This window comes from Acanthaster planci, linkage group LG02 (assembly GCF_054643075.1).
Source record: "Acanthaster planci isolate LZ-2023a linkage group LG02, COTS_SCS, whole genome shotgun sequence".
NCBI classification, from domain to species: Eukaryota; Metazoa; Echinodermata; class Asteroidea; order Valvatida; family Acanthasteridae; genus Acanthaster; species Acanthaster planci.
The window spans coordinates 30,135,169-30,155,127 of NC_141778.1; the positions used below are offsets into that span (position 1 = coordinate 30,135,169).

A 19,959-nucleotide genomic window follows, 5' to 3' on the forward strand; every position below is an offset into this window, starting at 1 on the left:
GAAACGTCATTACAGTAGACATGAATATTTGATAGTAATAGTTTTGATAACAATGAGTAGGTGCCTTTTTAGTTTTCTCGATAGGAGTGCTGTTGAAGTCTGTAATGTTCATTATTAGTTGTGTGAATGATTGCTGTTTTTTTTATCATAGATTTACGGCACTGCAGGCACAACGGTATCATTCGGCAGGTATCGTCATTTTTAGTCAGTGTCAGTCTAGATGTTTTTCTGTTACCCTTGAGTGGACATTTGCATATGAGTATAAAGTTGGCTTTCACTGATACCTACCAAAGTTAACCGTCTTTCATTGAAGAAAAAAATGTGACAGTGATCCAACAGTCAGGGGTATTGCTTAGGGCCAGCTGGGAAAAGGGTTTTGCTTTTTAAGGGGATGTGATTTTTTCCTATTCAGCAATTTGGAGTCTTTCCCCAATTCAAATTGGTAAGTGATGTTTTTGATAACCATATCTTATCTCTGAAGACAATAAAAGTGACTATGTTTTTGTCAATTTTTTTGTCAAACAATACTTGCATTATTTTGAGCCAAGCCTGTAACAATAAAACAAATAGTTATTGACACTCTTTACAGGTGTATTGCATATTTTAATCTTCACATATGTACAGGCCAATGAAGACTGGGAAGAAGGCTGTACACATTGCCAGTGCGTAAGCGGGAAAGCCACATGCATGCCAGTGACATGCTCTGTTCCAGTGTGTCCAAAGGTCGGTGGTGCATGCAAAATGAAAAAAGCAGTCACTTTTGGGGTAGAAAAAGAAAAAAATAGGAAGTTGAACCTGCAGCCTCTTGAATACTTCACATCGTTTCTATCAGCAGGTGGTGGACCTGCACTTTCTGTAGTTACCATGGTCCTAGAATGGGATTCAAACCCCCCCTCCCCACTGTTGGGATGACTGGGGTCCCACAGTGGAATTCAAACTGCCATTCTTTGCAATGACCTTGGTCCCACAGTGGGACTCATGGCCACACAGATGCATGTGAACTGCCAGTCTTGAAGATCCACCACAAAATTGGGCATGAGGCATCCTTTCCGTTATACCAGCTAAAGAACTTCAAGATTCCTGCGTCCTCCTTCACACCATGTTGCTAGTTAGGCGGAAGACACTTGTGACAGGAAACTTTTTTTTAAGAGGTAGTTGTGGTTCACACTGTTTGTTGTTCTGGTTACAGGGACAGACACCCGTAAGGGAGCCCGGTTTCTGTTGCCCGATCTGCCCAGCATATCAGGCAAAACATAGCACAGTCCAAACAATATCAGATGGTAATTATTGCAATAAAGAAACTAGAAATATTATAAAAATAGAAGTACATAACACAGAACTGTGTAGATTTTCTTTTAGTTCGTAATATCCCAACCTTTGTTTGAACTCTTCATGATTTATTCGACGTTGTTTGATTTTTCGGAGATACTTGTATTTATTTATGTTTATGTTTCAGACATGGCATCTTGTACTGTCGACCCTCAGGGAAATTTTGAGTCCTTTGATTTTCACTCCTTCCGTTTCTATGGTAACTGTCGCTACACTATGGCCCAGGATTGCTCCACGGGTAGCTTCAGCGTCCATCTTGAATTGGAACATAAAAATTCTTCTCCCACAACAGAGACATCTCAGAAAATCGTTTTCATCTACCTGAATGGAGTGAAAGTTGAACTCGTGCCACAAGGTGTGAAAGTTGATGGTAGACCAGTAACTTTGCCATTTGCCATTAGTGATCATTTGGGGATACAGATTTACAGTAACCACGGTGACCGCGTCAAGGTTGTTTCAGGCAAGGGGCTGGAAGTCTTGTGGGGCATGGACGGAGGGGTGGAGGTTTCGGTTCAGCAGTCATTCAGGAGACAGCTGTGCGGTCTCTGCGGCAACTTCAATGGTAGAGTGGAGGACGACAGTCTGACAAAGCATCAGCTACCCAGCCGGAGCATGCTGGAGTTTATCCACAGCTGGAAGGTCAATGGCTATGAGCACTGCTTCCTCTCGGCTGCCTCTGCACCCGAGGCTCTGTCCCTGCCGCGACAGCTCGTTGGCCGTCTGCCGGCCTGCGCTTCGCTGACCTACCGCACCTGGCGGGAGGTGCGCGCCAAGTGTGACGTCTTGAAGCAGGCGACGTTTGCCAAGTGCCGTGGCGTTGTGGACCCGCGGAGGTTTTACGAGCTGTGCCAGCAGGACGCCTGCGTGTGCGGGGGCAACGAGCCATGCTACTGTGAGGCTATCGCGGCCTATGCCCAAGAGTGCAAGCGGAACGGAATCATTGTCAGAGAGTGGAGAAATAGCACCATCTGTGGTATGCATGTTTATTTTCCATCAGTTCAGAGTTGATGGGCTTCAGAGGAATGGAATGATTTGTGAGAAACACAATTTGTTTCAGCGGCTGAAAATTGCGCATAAACTTCTACTTGTATTTGTAACTTTGCCATTGTTATTAGTATTTGTGACATCACAGTAAGTATCCTTGCCACAAAAGTCAAACACATTTCACGTGGGCGAACTTCATCACAAATGTTTTCAGACATCAAAGTTTAATTTGTTTCATTTGTCTTTAATAGCAGTTAGAATGGGTCTCTCTGTTTCTTCCACTGTGAATACCAACAGCATATTCGGCCTATGCATTAATGCATTGATTAACCATATGTTGCCGGGTTTAATTTGAAGTTGCATGACGACGTCTCGGGGGATTTTCAAGGATTTCCATTTTCAAAATTCTTCGAAAATTCATAACTTCATATACTATCATATTACATATCTTTGGAACTTCAAATACTGGATGTTTACACCCACACGAATGACTGTCTGGTTCAACTCTAATCTGACGGGCAACATCTATTGATGCCCGAGAATTTCAGCCAGGCCTGTCGCCTTGTAAAGAGAGCCCAGATTGTGCGGTGTTGCGTAATTTTATTCTTTTATTCTCAAAACTGGCCCAGTGCGCTGCTGGTGTTTTTTTTTTCAAATGCGGCCAAATTAGCATGCAATGGTATTGTATCATGCATCGCTGGAGCGCAGGAGCACTTTTGTCCCCGGTCAGAATCCGCTTGCACTGAATGCCACAAACAGTGGCATACTGTTTCAAAACAATGACGGATTACCTCCGCCATTGACAACTGAAAAATGTTGGCAATTCCCAACAGCCCGGTCTTTCGTTTCAAGGCCCAGCTCCTTTGTCTGATTTCGGGAACTCCGGTTAAGTGTACAAACCTAAGGTCTCCGGTACCCGAACTCCCGGCACGAAGTGGTTAATTTGGTGTAGTGAAAAATGTGGCTGAAAACATTCACAGTGTGTTGATTTCCTTTATGCATGAAAAAATATAAAAAGTATAAAAATGGCTTTCGACCCAGTACTGGCAATTGTTCCCTCACTGCATTGGCTTGGCCACATTTTTGTCGCATTCAGTGAAACTAGCATACTACTTGTTTTCTTGTCTTAACTTTTTCAGTTTGAAAGTTCATTTGCATTTTATGCTCAAACAGTTCACATACTTAATCCAGAGGGTTTGACATAACAAAACTCATGCCATAGAGGGATCCCAATACGATGCTTTTAGCGTTGATCTGTGCACTTCCGTGTTTGAAAACGAGGCTGAATGTGTCAGATTCAATTCTTAGTACGATCAGACGATTGAAAGTAAGGAGTCAAGACACAAAATACTTAAAGGTATGTTAAATTCAGACTTTTCAGGCTGCAAATTTTGGTGGAAGAGTCTTTCAGGATGACTCGACACGTAAAATCAAAAGAAAAAATAACGGCAATGTTACTGCAAACCAATGTACCTGTGATGGTTGTGTGTCTGCATGTGCAGTGGGCCTGGTTTAAACTGAAGTGGCATCACACTAACGAAACGGATACTGCATGTAGCGTGTCGACTCCGCGGGCACGCGCGATGAAGTCTAACAGAGAGAGCCTCGGTTTCGATGCGGATATGCGCAGTCAGGGCTAATGTGAAATCCCTCTATTGGGCAACCTTGTTTTGTATCTCCTCCACCACAGGTATAGACTGCCCGGAGACCATGATCTTTGATGACTGTGGCCCGCCCTGCCTAGAGACCTGCTACAACACGGCCCAGCTGAGGGAGCTGTGCCGGCGGCTGCCCTGCGTGGCTCGCTGCCAGTGCCCAGCAGGCTTTGCCTTCCACGAGGGGCGGTGCATCCTGAGTTCGGCCTGCCCGAACCTAGTTGGATCTACTCGTGGTTAATGTTGTGCTCTAATGTTGTGATAGAAACGAAAACAAGGTTTTTGCCACCTGGATTTGTGATGGACATTTTTGAGGCTTCTTGCCCAACTTATGGATGTTTACCAAGCAAAAGTGAACTTTTTTCCGTTTCAAAAACTTGCCTACTAAAATTGGAAAAACTGTTGGAACAGTTCAACAACCAAATATAGTTAAGAACTATACTTGGTCGTTGGCACTGTGCTGGCGTACATGTTCTTAAACTTGACAGAAGCTTTCATTTTGGCAAGTCACAATACCCTATTAATGAGAAATTTAAATGGTACGTACCACCTGTGCGCATGAAGCAAATTCTGGTCGTAGAATTAGGGATATACAGCACACTCTCGTGGGTATGGACAGCAAGGCACAATGCCATCATGACTGACAGTCTCCAGACACAAACATCCACCGTGTCGCCATTTGAGCAAAACGTGACCACTGGCAACAAAACTCTCATCTCTCCTGAGAACCCATAAATCCCTGGGGAGTAGCAGCAATTGAAGGAGTGTCCAGCTTTGGACGAATGGAGAAAAACTTCACCAGCCGGCCTCAAATGCATACGCTGTAAACTAACCGGAGAGATCTCGACAAGTTGTGCCTATCAACTGTGCCGAGGCACCGTGTACATCTGTCTGTAACTGTGATAGTGGTTTTAGGAAGAAGAAAGTAGTGTATATTTGTTACACCAGAGACCTTCAGCTAGTACTGGTACAGAAGTCAATTTCTGTTCAACCCGTGTCGGGAAAGTAGTTTTTAGTCCTAAACAACGCTTTTAAAGTACGTTTGATATTTATGTGTAATTTTGTGTAAAGCATTTGTAGCTTAGCAAGGACTAGTTCCATTAATACCATTATTGAAGATGTGCTGCAGCGGGCATTTATTTGTCTGTAGCAGATGCCCACTTCTTCCCATCTCTGATGGTTCATGACAATTGTTTATTCTTTATAGCTTCATTCTGAAAAGTTACATTATTCACTTTTAGAATAAAGACCTGCTGGTGGGGAGGCAATGTTCACCTGTGAATTTGTCCAGAGAAAACAAAGGGAACAATTCTCAACCCAATGTACTTCTGTAGTAAGAGCTCTTAGATGGAATGCGTGTCATTTTTATTTATACAAATATATTTACTTTGTTCTGTATTTATGTTTGGGATATATACGCATACAGGTAATGTAGAGTTTAAAGTTCAGTTGTTTGTTACAAGTATTTTTAAATGCCATTTTATGCACAGCATCATGCTAGAAATTATGGCAAAACATAATCTGGGAAATGGGAGGGACAATAACTCTCTGTCAAAGCTGGAAAAGTCATTTCTAAGTGGTCACGATTGTAGGCCAGACTGCTGCGTTTGAAAAACAAGTTGTTACAAGGATATGGGGGAGGGGGATTTTGTTAGAAATGCAACATTGGAGAGCTTCATTCAGTTGGTGAAAGATGAGTCTTCAGTCACCTCGATAGCCCAATAATAATGATTGATTGTCTATCACTCTCAAATACTTGGTAATATCTATTTGCTTTTAAAATTTTATTTTGTTGTATTTAAACCAAAATCACAAGGCCGATACATTTTTTTACACAAATTTGGTAAGAAATACTTCTGTTTGATTTTGTTTCATCTATGATTAATTTTAAAGAACCATTTGTAATCAGTCAAAACCCAGAATCACTGTGGTTTTGACAAAAAAAAATTTGAGTAAAGGTAGGAATAGTAGTAACAATATTTGAGGTCTCGATAACACCGAGATTCATTTTACTTTCAGCAACATGCTGCAATTTTTGGAGAAACTTCACAGGATGGTGGTGAAAGATATTAAAGTAAAATTGGCATTTACTTTGAGAACTGACTACAACTTCCTAATGACAATTCCCCAGTTGCCTTGATCGTAGTGAGAGCTTTTAATTTCCAGTCCATCCACCATTCTGCACAATGCCTCTAACTCCCCTTCCTGGAACACATGGTAGAATCTGTGGTACACTGGTATCTCCTCCTCACAGCCTGTACCATTCTTAGGTGTGGGTGTGCCATCCTTTTCCCCGGTCTGCTTTTTGAGGTGCCACGGGACCAGCATGTCCTGGCTTTCGAACTCTGTCCGGTTTTTGTGGATCGATAAGACCACACTTGCACTTTCTGGCTGTATGTAGGATTTATCACAAATTGATTCCCGATTTTGATAATTACCATCGGTATCTTGGATTTTTAATAAACTACCATTGGCTCCACGTGCAGAATCTGTTTCACACAAGTTTTGATTTGCTTTGGCAGTGGCAGATATTTCAGCTCGAGTTCTGTTAACAGATGATGTAATGTCCTCTGAAAGACAACCAGACTCTTCACTGGAGCATTGCAATGCCTTGTCTCCCCCAGAAGCTCTGTCAGTTCTCTGGACGTCCTTGCTTTCTAGATTACTGTCTTCTGATTTACTGTCCTCAGAGTGTCCTATGTTGTTCTTTGTCGGAGCGTACCTGTTGCTATCTAGGTGGATGTCTTTAGATGTCCCATCTCCATCCGATGTGACGTCCTCGGTGTGTAAGCTGTTTTCCATGCAGTCTTCGTTTGATGCCACGTCCTCACTTTGTACATCGTCTTCTTTGGGGTGAGCATTCTTTTTCTTCTTGCGAGCCGCACTGCTGATGTAGTATGATTTCATCCGGTCTTTCTCCTGTTCCTTGGCCCACACGTAGATCAGCCCCAGACCATCTGGCCTCAGCACGCGGGCGATTTCCTTGACGGCTGTCAGTCGACGATTCTGCAGAAGAAGTGCACAGACACACTGCCTCATGCCAGCAAATTACAAGACACAGAAACTGTCGTTACCAGGACATTTTTGGCCTTGCCAGCAGAGTATTATGGGAAAAAGTCAACATCCCTTGTAGACATTGTCGAAAGATCAAGCAAAAGAAAAGTGGTATGTTGTACCAATTAAGACATGTGCCCCAAATTGGAATATAGTGATTCACAATAGTGCACCTCCAAGAGTTTGCAACGCGTTGACCAATCCCAGTGCGCAAAGTTTGTCGACTCTTTCTAAACTGGTCGACATTGGGTCGACAGATTTCGTACACTGTGATTGGTCAACGCGTTGCAAACTCTTGCAGACGCACTATTATGAAACACCTGTATTTTATTGGGAATAACAGTGCCCTCCATCATAGACGGTCCTCGAAAATGCACAGCAATTGTACGGTAGCTTGAGTAAATAATTGACAGGCCACCATCATAATCAAACTGAACAAGACATGTTAAGTCTGGCGACTGAATGAGTTGTAATGTTTAAAATATCCAGCTGGTGGTTGAAAAAATTTGTTAACCTGCCCACAAGCTACTAACATTAGCTTAAGCACATGGTCAGCTATCCATGTAAGTCAACTTTGTTCTCTCTGTGAGGCGAGTGCATGGAAGCAGCCAGGCGTGCGCTGTAGTTGTGCAGTTACTCACCTGAGTTGAGAAATGGTGTATAACGGCAATGCAGATGCAGGCATCGATGCTGGCGCTACGGACAGGCAGATTCAAGCCATCACAGCTGAAGGCCTGGAACCGCCGCTCCTTGCAGATCTCCACGAGCTTGACGCTCCGGTCACAACCAAACTTAATTTGTGAAAACATGTAACGAAAATTGTCATAATGAATTTCAAGTTGAAAAAAAAAAAAAACACAACAGTGACTATAGTTTGTATTGCCACAGTTTCGTAGATGTATAAAGAACATCACCAGCATTTCAAATGAAGGACTGTAGCTTTCCCATTCATCCTCAAAAACCATCACGTGAATTTTAAAACTGAGAAGAGATGCATTCTTTTTGTTCATCGTATTGGAAGCAACTTGTATCATCAAGAAGGTAAAACTGTCCTCCCAGAAAATCCACTAAATTGAACTTCTAGATGCAGTTTATGCAGCTTTTATCTGGTTACAAGTACACTTGTATGGTCAAAATAGACTCACGGAAAATATACTTGGATTGCCATCGAGGTATTTACCGTTTCCACAGCCTGCAGTCAAATAGAAAAATGTCAGCATAACCTTGTGATTTAAGTAATTATGAAGATTGAGACGAGACAAATATCTGTCCATTTTTTTGAAAACATTGACTTTTTAAATAGTCTAAGGTTCGGTTGTGGAGAAAATATATTGCAACATAGGCAAGGCGCCAGACATATTGTGTTTATATAGGCAGCACTACTGAAGTGGTAATGGTTTAAAGTGCCAGTCTATGTCTTTGTTTTGTGCACCTTGATTGCGCAACAGGTCTTTGGAAAAAACGTGCTTCTGAATGTCACAGGCTCTCCAGCTGGAAATGCCAGTTCACATTTAGGCAAATCCAAAATGAATTTGATCTTTCTAAACTTCTGCAGATTAAAATGCGAGAAATATTTGCAGAATTGTAGCATGAGCACGTAACAAAGAATTGCACATTTGCATTCATGCTAATGTGGGGGGTAAGCCAGCCCGTGTAAGTCCTCAAGTAATGAGGAAAGATCACCAAAGCACAGTTAAGACCAACAAGACACAAGGCAACAAGTTGAGCAGAGACCCAGCAGGATACCGTGCCACTAAGGGTGAGACTGAAATACACCTGCTCACCCACATCGAGCAGAATGCTCCCCATTGGAAGTGACTGCAGGAACCCCAGAACATGAGGCCAGGGTTTGTGCCTCGTCTGGCTGAAGTGGCCAGCGATGCTGTCGTACACCTGGTGGACGTGGGTGGCCTCTAGGTGAATGGCCTGGAGGGCAGAGGTCGGCAGGGAGGGAGCGGTTGGAGCTGTGGGTTGGGGGTGAGAGGTCGCAGCAGCAAGCTGGGTGTCACAGCGACTGGGGTAAGCTGCAAAATCGAAATTGCAAAAATGATTACGTTAAAAAAATTCCTTGATAAAACATAGATCAATCTTCTAATACTTTTGAAATGGACGTAACAAAAATTCAACTGAATGAACACAACTGTTTTTAACTTCCAAACATCTAGTACTTCAAAATTTGATCAAGCTTTGAACAATTTGTCTTCTTTCACTTGTTTTTGTCAACTACAAAATGCACACTTCACTAGTTCTGCATGCACCTTTGATCTAAAAATATGGGGTAAAAAGTATCTTTTTTTCCCTTCTACAGGTATGCTGCCCCTTTTTTCTCCAACACAAGCCCCGCCCTTGTTTTCTTCTCACCACAATGACAAGGAGCTCCCCTGACAGCCCTGAAGGTCAGTGACCTCCTGACCCCACGTTGCATCAATGTAAGTCCCTGGTCATTCTCTGTGACTTCATCAGATGTGGTGCCACTCTTAGTTCCATCCATGTGAGCAGGAATGACGTCGCTTTTTCTCGGTGTGATCCTGGAAATTTGGAGTTCATATTTGACTAGGTAAATTTGGTGTCAAATGTTTAAAAAATTGGGGTAAAAATGTCAAAAACACTTTCTGAAGAATCACATGCAGGGGTTCTTTCTGTTCAATAATCAACACTTGTGACCAGATCGAACAAAATGAGTCTTAAATATCTTTTTTAACTTATCAGTAAACTGCTCATTTGAGTAGCTCTTGTGACTTACAATGATTTTGCTATGTTGGATCACACTGACTATTGACAGGTAATTCTGAAACCTTTTCTTATGAACAACATGGGAGTGAAATCCAATGTCATATAACATGTACAGTGTACATGTACGTTCCGTAGCCCTTATCAACAGTCTTTGGAAATGAAATTTCAAATTTTGAGATGACTTATCTCACCCATGAGACCAGAGGTATCTTGCTTCTCCAGTCATGATCAGCAGACTGCGGCGCGGTAGAAACACTGGCACGTGACGGCCAGCGACGGGGTTACTGAACTCCATGAGAACCTGGCAAAACGATTGCAAACAACTCTGTTACCCTCCCAGATCCATCAGTATCCGCATGGAGGGTTTTGAAGGGTTTTGCAGGATTCAGGGAGGTACAGCCCTACCACTACATATATTTCTTTGTGCAGGATGTAATGCTCAAAGTTAAAGTACATGTAAAAAGAATGAACCAGTGGTTTCTGCAACGTGGAGAATTTTGGAGGACCGAGGAAGAATCCCATAGCACAAAATGCAAAGGGAATTAACTGTTGTCTTGCAAATAACGTAAGCTCAACAAAGTTTCAAAACAGCAGAGCAGCGTATACATTTGAACCCTATTTCTACACCATGCCTCCAAGAGTGACACTTCAAGATTAGAAAGAGGAAAGCAAGTCTATGCAAATCTCCAGAGCTTTTCAAGATGATTAATGCTCCAGGTACTTTGCTTCCAGGTTTAAATAGGAGAAACTAAGACAATATCTCGAAAGATATATGTTTTGATACATCTGTTTTCAAACCCTTTGGAGGTCATGACAATTGAAAAGAAAACTATAAGCTTGTAGGTATGCTTGTGCCAAAAAATATTGTTAATAAATTTCCCGATGACAGACCTGTGAGCCTAGGCTGAGTGAGATGATGGCTTCCTGGAACGCTGAGTGCGTGTCCACATGAGGAGGTATGCCTACAAGACAGAGTGGAAGTTGGGCAGGAAAACAAGTCCTCACAATTATTTTGTTAATTCTGTTGTATGATGAGTCAGTTCCGTATTGCAAAAAAAGACAAGGTTGTTCCAGAACAAAGTCCCTGATGGCATGGTCTCAACCGTGTTCTGAGCATATGAATTCATACATGACTCTGCTGATAGGGCTGACCTTGCGTGCATAGTGATGCTCTCTAATGACCCACAAATTGAGTCTGGATCTATTTTCATGAGTCTTGAACCAAAGTTTCAGTTTTCCTCCCACTTCAAATTCTAAGGATTTCTTTGTTTTCTTCTCTTCACAGGTTTCTCCAAGCTTGACAACTACAGCAAAAAAGGCATTTATGACAAGCCGTGATTTCATATCCACAAATGGATAACTACCTCCATCGTCCACTATGTGTGGAAGTAACCTTTAAAGCCTTAAAGAGAGAAGCTAGAGGGGGTCCTTTCTGCTGGGTACCTGTGCAAACCCAAACTGTACATTCCAACAGAAAGTGATCGCACATGCTCAGTGCGGCTCGTGCCAAGCACGTATAAATCTGCGCATGCAAGTGATGTATTTCCAGCAAAGTGACGTCCCTTGCTTTTTAAGAACACACCTATCCTCGCTCACGTGTGAAGCGGACACATTTTTTTTTTCTTACCTTGACCAGGCTGGTACTCATTGATGGTGATCTGGTCTGGTTTGTTCTCCACTAGCCCGGTTGCCATGATTCTGTCAATGATGTCAGTGTACAGTGGCGGTATGGGGTCAGGGAGTGGACTGTCCTTGTCAACATTGTTGGTGGCGTAGTTAAACTCGTAACCAAAATGTCTGACTTTCCTGTGCTTCAAAGTCATCCGCACTACAATTAAAACCAAAAGACAATATCAAGTTCTGTGAGGGCACACTTCACACGTAGGTTTTAGTCTTATTCAGGACAATTTTGCATTTAAAATCCTTGGGCGGGGGGAGAATAAGCACTCATCAGCAACAAACTGATAAACAAAAACCATTGACAGTGAGGAAGGAAGTCAGTGTCGAGGTTTCATTGTTTGCAAATTGGCAATTCTTTATCCCTTTCCTATTCCTTTCATTTCTTTGCTTTTTTCTGCTTTTATATGTCATTTTGTCTTGGGAGAAGGGAGGGACACCCCCAATGTCTCCCTTTGCAATGGCCACGGAAGAAGGAATTTTTTGTCGCTGTGATGGACTCGACCACAATGCTGGGTCCCGCCCATCAGACGGAATGCAGGATGGGGCTGCACTTCTTACCCGCCTCCTCAGACTGATCTCCCTCCTCCCACAACTTGTCTCCAGTCAGTGCTGCCTCCGTCTCGGCACTGATGAAATCTTCCAGCAGGATAAGCCCTGGGGGTAGGCTGGGGTGGCTTCTGCTCATCTTGGGACGTGGAACTGCAACGGCGAAGTTTGGACCAGTTTTATGACGCACACTGTTCATAGTGGGGAGCTGGGTCCAGTGGTAAAGGTCTGCGACTTATGATTGAAAGATCAGAGGCTCGAATCCAGTTTCTACACCATAATGAAAAAAAACCCTTTCCACTGAGAGCTAATGGTAAAAAAAAGTGCCTAACTTTTCACCGATTCAGTCAAGAGTCATGAAAAACATGTATTGGCTAACTTTCCAGTGGGGAGCTGATGGTCAGGGAAATATATGCCCATCCATTGAGCCAGCTGGATGCTATGAATATATTTCAGCAAACTTTTCTGCCAGCAGTGGCATAGCCACCAGGGGGACATGCCCCCCCACACACAAATTCCTGATGCCCCTCCAGGTGGCCCCTCCCCCTCTAAAAAATGGATGATTGGATATTGAATATGGCTAAGTAAGCTTGCCCCCCAAAAAAACCACACCACTGAAAGCTGGTGCCCCCCCACATCTATCAACTCTGATGCACTGAGGATATGGACTTCACATTCTCATGCCCACATGGGATTTCTCAAATACAGAAATAAAGTATTTGAAGTATTGGAATTTTGGAAAATGAATAAAAACTTCAAAAGAGTAGTTCACCAAACTTTTTATGTCCTGTCCTTGCCAACTCATAAGTAGTACGCAGGTTTCTAGTGAAGGATGAATGATTTGACCTAAACAAATTTTAACACATTTCATTACCTTCGTTGATGAAGGAGAGATACAGTATCACAGCCGCACTGGGTCCACTTGGTGGGTGGAGCTGCCATCCCTGGAGGCAGTCGTGAGCTGCCACTGCCTCCTGGACCGATGCATAGCAGACAATGCTGTACGGTTTCCCTGGCAACATGACAATGTCCATCAGCTGACCGTACTGGGCGAAAAGTGATTTGAGGTCACTCCGACTAACCCCGTTGCCTAGTCCCCCATTTCCAACGATCAAATGCTTCAAATAAATTCAGACAGAAGAACTACGCTTAGTTAGCCTAATGCACTGCACTGATTGGAAAGAGTTCCATATATGGACAACACTTGAAGCCGTGCACAAACCTAGGAGACTTGTCTGAACTGAGTGTTTTCTAAGTAAATGCTTCAGAGTTTTCTCTGCCAAATTTCACTTTTTAGAACATGCTATCACTTTTTGATGGCTGCTTTTTATTTATGGGAAAAGCAGTATTGTCCATATATGGAACTCTTTCCCTTTGATCTTTCATAAAGGCATAATTTACTGGAGTTCCATACACAGATATCACTAAGTTTCCCCTGCGCTGCCATGCCTGCAGTGGTTTTTCAGTCAACAGAATAATATGTCTTACAAAGTCTAAGGAAAATATTGAAGCATTTACCTACAAAACAGTAACTTCTTTTTTTTTCAAGCCCATGTCATGGGGTTGTGCAAAGGATGCAACTTGCAAGTGATGACGTCCAGGCACGGAATTCTCCTGATTTTATTTAAACACTCACAAGTCTTGACAAGACAAGTGATGTAACTTGGAAGGCTAAGTAGTACTAGTAGTAGTATAAGTTGCTTCAACCATCTTCAAACGGGTCAAGAATTTACATAAACGATTGGGGCCGATTCATGGTCAACTTTAAATTATCATCGACAGCCAAAATAAAAAGCGATTTTTCTTGGACGGGTGCCTCAACAGAAACCATTTACCAAACCAACGAAGTCACAAAAGGTACCAGATCCACATGAATGACACAAAATCTCAACATAACTCACGTGCATCGTTCTTATTTAAATTACCAATGATCGCATCCTTACTTTCGTTGGTGAGTTTGTTGTGTGGATGCCTTCATGTCGCAGTAGTGTATGTCTGGTTTTTGCCTGTTTCCGAGCCAATTTCTTCTGAGATTTGGACAGTTTCCCCTCCGGTGCATTTCTCCCGTAAGTTACAGAAGTGCCGTCTGCCATGGTTATATCTGGGGCCTCTTGAGGGCGCTGTAGTTGTCTGCCATTCTTGAGGCTTGCTGCTGTCTGCTTCATCATTTTCATATGCTTGATTATTACATTTTATGGATTCAGGTATGTAGAGATAGTTTGACTAAGGTATTCTTTTGGAAAGAACGGGAGATTGGAGTAGGTCATAGATATATCATATTGTTGTATCCTGATACAGTTTTGGACTGCTTACAATTATACAAACAAGTCTACTCAGTCTGAGAGTCCAACATTTTGGATAAAAATTAAAATTAATATTGGAGCGAGATGAATAGGCCCTAGACCGTATACGCAGGGGACCAATTTCAGTCAGATTCCCCAACGTAGTGTGTTCATTTGAAAATGTTTAATTTAAAGAACCGGATTCTATTTTACAATTTCTTTCTAACCCCAAAAATCACCTGGTACTGTCCCACTAGCACTGGGTTTCAAATGTACAATACGTTCAGGAATACGACTGAAATTGGGTACCCAGTGAAGACGGTCTATTGGAGTTTATTTAATCTCACTTTTGGATGTGTGTCTTTTTATCTCCAAGAATTGACTTTCATTTACATCGTGACAAAAGGCAACAGAATGCAACATTCTTCAGATAAATGCTTCCACAGCTCAGCCCTAAAATTTCCAACAATTTCCACCAACTATTTTGAGACCAAAGTTGTTTAGGGGAAGGAGCATGGTGGGAAGAAAAGATACATCAGTGTCTGATTGGTGCTGTACAAATGATCTACTGTTTTTCAGTGAAATTTATCAACAAGAATATCAGAGTGTGGTCAGATGTCAGAGGCGAATGAGCGGATCGAGACACTGATTGGTCATTTGCAGGAAAGTAGCCAAAGTCAGGTAAGGCTTAGACCTGGTTAGGATCCAGTTTTTGTGTTTGGTGCGATCAGTCGATGAGCATGATTGCGTTTATCAGGTTGAGCTATCAGGCGATCCAGTACAAAATACCAGACAATACTTCCCTTTTTAAAAACAATCTTCCACAATTGCAAGTTAGAAAAGTCAGTTGGCTGATTGTAGAATTCTTGACAAATGGTGCGATAGTAGGCCTATCAACAGATTGCACAAAGATCAACGGATCACTCCCAACTTTTGACTTTTGTAGGAGAATGCATTTGCAGCCTTATGAGCGCAGATCTAGCCAAAGCTCCAGTATAGAGTCCACTCAAGAAACTTAAGTTATGATGTACAAACAAATAGACTTGATACCCAGATATGCCAGCTGTTCAAGGCCTATTGAGGTCTAGTTGGCAAGCTTTAAATAACGGCCAAAATTTTAGCTGAAATTTTTGTGTGCAGTGCCGAATGAATTTTTTTCGCTCACCGCTTTGTTGGGACCGTAAGCATCATTAGTAAATATGTGTGTCTTGCCTTTTGGCTACACAGGTGACTGACATTGGAAACTCAACTTCACACCAAAGATCAACAAGTTTCCCAAATAATTTGTGGCACATTAGAGTTAGGGATAACGATAGCCTCATGTAACGTGTTCAAAGTGAAGAATTTGTTGGTTGTGTTATAGTTGTTCCCATGTCCCATCCACTTGAATGAAACTGCCTCTCCAGCCATGGCTGCCAGTCCTCTGACCACCCATGTCCTGGACACGGCACTGGGCCGACCGGCTCGGAACCTCGGCATCGCGGTGTCGTACCAGAGACCCAACTCGCAGGAATTTGATCTCATTGCCAAGGGGTAACTTGACCTTGCGTAACCTACAAAGCCCAGGAAGCTGTGTTCTTTTTATTCTCATTTGCACCCTTCGGAGAGCAAAATTGCAGTCTTTCTCAGAAAAGAAATTCTTTTTGAAATTTACAAGCATGAGATCTGCCAGAATTGTGTCTAAAATCCGTCCTTTGGAAAGCTTTATTTACATTTGCTTTGAAAGATATTTCCACTACAGAAAATAAGTCAATATCGGAGCTAGCCCAGTTCACCACCATACACATTTTGCCTCATTTGATTTGTTAAAAATCAACATTTCAGTGTTCAACATCAATTTAACTTGTTGAAGAATGTGCCCGTGAAATTGGAGCTATGTGTGGTATGGACAGTGTTTACTTTTTGTGTCAAAAACCCAGGGCAACCAACAGGGATGGCAGGGCTCCTGGCCTGCTGACCCAGGACCAGTTCATCGCTGGAGTCTACAAGATCAAGTTTGACACTGGCAGCTACTTCAAGTCCATCAACACAACAGGATTCTACCCATATGTGGAGGTAAGCAAGAGAAATCTTTCATTTTTAGATGCTGAAAGACTGGAATTGCAAAGCAATGTGGCTGTATCTACAATACAATTTGGGGGGTTACAAAATTGTCAAACTTGCCAGTGTTTTGGTCAAGTTCTTACTCATCAATCACAAGTCAAAAGGTCATAAAGGGAAAGGAAAAGACATTAGGCATCCTATTGTCTTATGGATTTGTAACCGGGCTTGTGATTTGACCAGACATTGATTTGCATTGACAACTAGCGTTTAGTTTGCAATGGAGAATTGTGCCTGCCCCCAGATTCGTTTGAGCCATTAGTCGGAAGTTTCAACCTTGGCAGGGCCTCTTTCTAAAAAGTTTGATCCCTTTTTTGAGTGTGTTTCTAATAGTAATTTTGCCAGTTATTGTTTCTGTTTGTGTATTTTTCCAGGTTGTGTTTGAGATAGCTGATCCTAGTCAACACTACCATGTGCCATTGCTTCTAAGTCCATACTCCTACAGTACCTATAGAGGGAGCTAGCCTGTAGCACTAAGGCGTTGAATGGGGGGAGGAGCTTGGAAATGTATTGGGGGCTGTGACATATACTTGTACGTACTCCATTCGCAGTAAGCCTTTTGCAAGTTAAATTTGAATAAAATCTGGCACACTGAGTTCTTTAAATTCAACATAAAAATTTGAATTCTCCATACTAAAGACACTGTTGCTATTTCTTGTAATTTGGGGCAAGCTTTTGCTTAGTTACGTAATAGACGCCTTGCAACAATACACCGTTTTCAATGGATAAAAAGGGCAAAAAGGAACCAGTTCGTTCCAGAGATGGTGGTCGCCATGCAAAAGCTTGCACTGAATAACAAGGTATAGCAACAGTGTCTTCAGTCTGGGGAATTCAGATTGTTATGTTTATCAGATAACTCAGGGTATCAGATTTTATTCAAATTTAACTTGCCAATGGCTTATTAGTTGCAGGGGCTTGATGCCTCACAGCCATGGGTGGATGCTCAACAAGATCACTGTAAACCCCACCCCTCTCCCCGGGATCTTCCATTGTCCTTTGGGGTTAGAAGGGGTGGACTGGAAACTGAAGAGAAGCCTCTGTTTGTATTCAGCGTCGGGATTTACCCCTCCTTGAACTGATTGAAATGGATACATCAATCTGAAACCCATTTCTCTCTCCTCAAGCTATCACCCCCCCTCCAAAAAAATGGTATGGCCTGGAGATGGATTGTCTGAAGTTTGCTGCAAAACTTTTTTATTGTCTTCCTTTCATGAAAATTGCCCATTACAGAAGACAGTGAAGTTTGTTATCTGCTGGGAAGAAATCAAAGAGGGGCCTTGGAGGGACAGCAGTGTTGCAGTCAAGTGCCTTTTGACTATTGATTTTACTGCCAAATACGCAACTGGTAAATTGTGAACGAAACATGGACATATTGGACAGTAGACACACAAGGATAAGATTACAAAACACATCAAAGACTTCAGATTCTTAGAATTTTGTAAAAGTTAAGTTTTAAGGAGACTTAGACAATTTGCGGTCATCAGTGTATTTTGTAGTGAATTTGGTACTTGAAATGTACTTGGTTGCAACTCTGAGGAAAACACTTCATAGGTTCGGAATTCACATTTTGGAAGACCTCAATCTTTTGAAACTAAAACATGTTAAAATGGTATCATCGGAATTGAACTTTTACTTCAAATGAAGTTGTCTTCCAAATTTTCATTTTTCTTTTATAAATATTTCTTTTGCTGTTTCAGAAGCAGGATTTTTGACAACCAAACAAATGAAATAATTTACAAACTTCTTTAAATATGTCAATTACATATGAAGACACCAAATAGTAAAATGCTTGCCAATTTGATAATGATTCAATTATCAGCAGTTTGTATTTTGCTGCAGAAATTGTGCCATCTGAAAATGATTATTGTTCAAACTTTTGGTGTCCAAACAAGATGGCAGTTAATGTTTGTAAAAATTGGAGTGAAATTCTATCGGTCCGTGATTTTATAATTGTTTATCAGAAACTTTGTAATACAAAAACTCCACTCTTCAGTTTCTCACGTTGAGTTGTAGGGAGAGGATTAACCAGACAGTGGGCAGTTGATTCACTTGACGCATCAGCATGTTGGTGAGGCCATGTTACTGCAGTGTCTTTTGTAGGGCTGAATTCACTATTCAAATGTTCAATCTTCAATTCGAGTGAATAGCCGAATATTCGGTCGCACCGACCGGCAGATTGTTGATGAACAAACCATATACAAAATCAGTTGCAATGACGCACGCAATTGTACATTATGATCAATATAATAGCATAAAAGCTTCTCACATCTAGGAGTATCTCCAGCTACTAGTTTGCAAGATTTAAGATGAACAATACTTCTTGCTCTGTTAATGGTTTTATTCCTTTAAATCGTTACTTTTTGAATCATTGAAAGATTTCTGTCCCTTTTCATTTGAATCTGCTTGAAACAAGCCTCCATAGTGCAAGTTTTTGTCATTTAAAACAAAAGAAAATTCTCCCTTTTCATGAATTTTGCATTCGAATATTCAGAATCAGAAAATATTATTTGAATATTCAGTAATTGATCAAATATTCAGATATTTGGCACAGATCTAGTCATTGGCCCAAACCAATGCACCAGAAAGTTAAAAGTGGTATGATTTCATATTGCATTCTGGAAGACCACATGTACACCTTGGATTTTAAATTACTTTTATGATTGAGATAACCAGTGATGGTTACATAAGAATCAATTTGTTCACAGAGAATACTGCAAAATAATGAAATAGATTGTTAATTAATTGGTTACATCTTTGCAGAATCACTGTTGTTTGCATAATTTTTCTGTTTTAATGTTGATAATAGTACAAATGAATAAAGTCTACTTTGTGTTAGTTTGTTAGTCCTTTGGATTCAGATGGTTGTGTCTAATTTTTCTCTGCCAGCAAAGCAGCACTTATATAATAATAAAAACATTACCTAAATCCATTTGCTCTGTGCTTATAAAAAATGAAGAAATGCACCACCATTTCACTAGACAATACAAGAAACTATATTATTCTTTTGCACGCACCATTCTCACACAAAATACAGTCTCAAGCATGAGGGTCCCAAGCTGTGGAATTCTCTAGACATCTCTATGAAGACTAATATTCAAATTTAAATTTAAGGCTAATTATTTACTGAGTATTTAAATTCTATTTAACTTCATTTAGTTTCTGTGTCTTACAGGGTTGCAAGACTAACTGTTTACATGACTTGCTGCTTTTTGTCCAATTTTTAATTTTATATGGCGTAATTAATGTGTTGTTTGTAATAATGTGTATTATTCCTACTCGACAAGCACTGCTTCTAAGGGACCCCATCCACAGATTTTGTCTGTTATGTCTTTTCTTCATACTTCCAGTTATGTGGGGAAAAAAAATAACACTGTAAGATAAACCCAAAACGACGGGGGGGGGGAGGGGCGCATCGACGGAGTGTGCAAAGGATAGGCTGCCAGTCTATTGATCATTCGCTGGGGGCTTGTGACGTCATCACCTACATCCGGGCACCTAACTAATTATCAAAGATGGCGCAGTTCGGGCACCTCGCAGAGCTCTGTAAAACCTGGGAGAAAGCGGGCCGAAATGAGTTGTAAGTTACACCCCTTGAA

At 41.6% G+C, this 19,959-nt stretch overlaps 4 protein-coding genes across 11 annotated transcripts in view; 3 read left to right on the plus strand and 1 right to left on the minus strand.

The window, feature by feature from the left end:
• Positions 1–6,067, plus strand: part of LOC110977184 (uncharacterized) — a 23,413-nt gene extending 17,346 nt beyond the window's left edge. Inside the window, exons 21-25 of one of the 2 annotated variants that reach the window (XM_087130696.1) lie at positions 152–189; positions 625–723; positions 1,190–1,280; positions 1,457–2,302; positions 4,004–6,067. In XM_087130696.1, coding sequence (XP_086986822.1) covers positions 152–189; positions 625–723; positions 1,190–1,280; positions 1,457–2,302; positions 4,004–4,209 — 1,280 coding nt within the window. In that variant the 3' untranslated portion in view covers positions 4,210–6,067. Of the gene's footprint in view, positions 1–151; positions 190–624; positions 724–1,189; positions 1,281–1,456; positions 2,303–4,003 lie in introns of those variants that run through there. The other variant, XM_087130705.1, reaches the window with a different exon arrangement.
• LOC110977186 (5-hydroxyisourate hydrolase-like) overlaps positions 1–19,216 on the plus strand; it is a 39,850-nt gene extending 20,634 nt beyond the window's left edge. Inside the window, exons 1-5 of one of the 3 annotated variants that reach the window (XM_022231084.2) lie at positions 13,929–14,047; positions 14,843–14,944; positions 15,627–15,796; positions 16,183–16,318; positions 16,738–19,216. In XM_022231084.2, coding sequence (XP_022086776.1) covers positions 14,879–14,944; positions 15,627–15,796; positions 16,183–16,318; positions 16,738–16,827 — 462 coding nt within the window. In that variant the 5' untranslated portion in view covers positions 13,929–14,047; positions 14,843–14,878 and the 3' untranslated portion in view covers positions 16,828–19,216. Of the gene's footprint in view, positions 1–13,928; positions 14,048–14,081; positions 14,186–14,842; positions 14,945–15,626; positions 15,797–16,182; positions 16,319–16,737 lie in introns of those variants that run through there. The other 2 variants (XM_087130779.1, XM_022231083.2) reach the window with 2 other exon arrangements.
• On the minus strand, positions 5,722–14,074 carry LOC147800131 (tRNA (carboxymethyluridine(34)-5-O)-methyltransferase ALKBH8-like). Of its 2 annotated transcripts, none has more exons than XM_087130734.1 (11): positions 13,925–14,074; positions 12,856–13,099; positions 11,994–12,134; positions 11,383–11,583; positions 10,647–10,717; positions 9,947–10,056; positions 9,384–9,550; positions 8,807–9,046; positions 8,168–8,214; positions 7,664–7,813; positions 5,722–6,974 (listed from the first exon to the last, which is right to left on the minus strand). In XM_087130734.1, the coding sequence occupies exons 1-11, from the start codon at positions 14,072–14,074 to the stop codon at positions 6,072–6,074; spliced, it is 2,424 nt and encodes an 807-aa protein (XP_086986860.1). In that variant the 3' UTR covers positions 5,722–6,071. The 2 variants fall into 2 exon arrangements, with proteins under 2 accessions (XP_086986860.1, XP_086986864.1); XM_087130738.1 differs by lacking the exon at positions 13,925–14,074 and adding an exon at positions 13,500–13,653.
• Positions 19,217–19,848: 632 nt separating the features above from the next.
• Positions 19,849–19,959, plus strand: part of thoc2 (THO complex 2) — a 37,844-nt gene continuing 37,733 nt past the window's right edge. For all 4 annotated transcript variants that reach the window (XM_022231162.2, XM_022231164.2, XM_022231165.2 and 1 more), the window contains exon 1: positions 19,849–19,940. In XM_022231162.2, the coding sequence (XP_022086854.2) occupies positions 19,876–19,940 (65 nt within the window). In that variant the 5' untranslated portion in view covers positions 19,849–19,875. The remainder of the gene's footprint in view (positions 19,941–19,959) is intronic.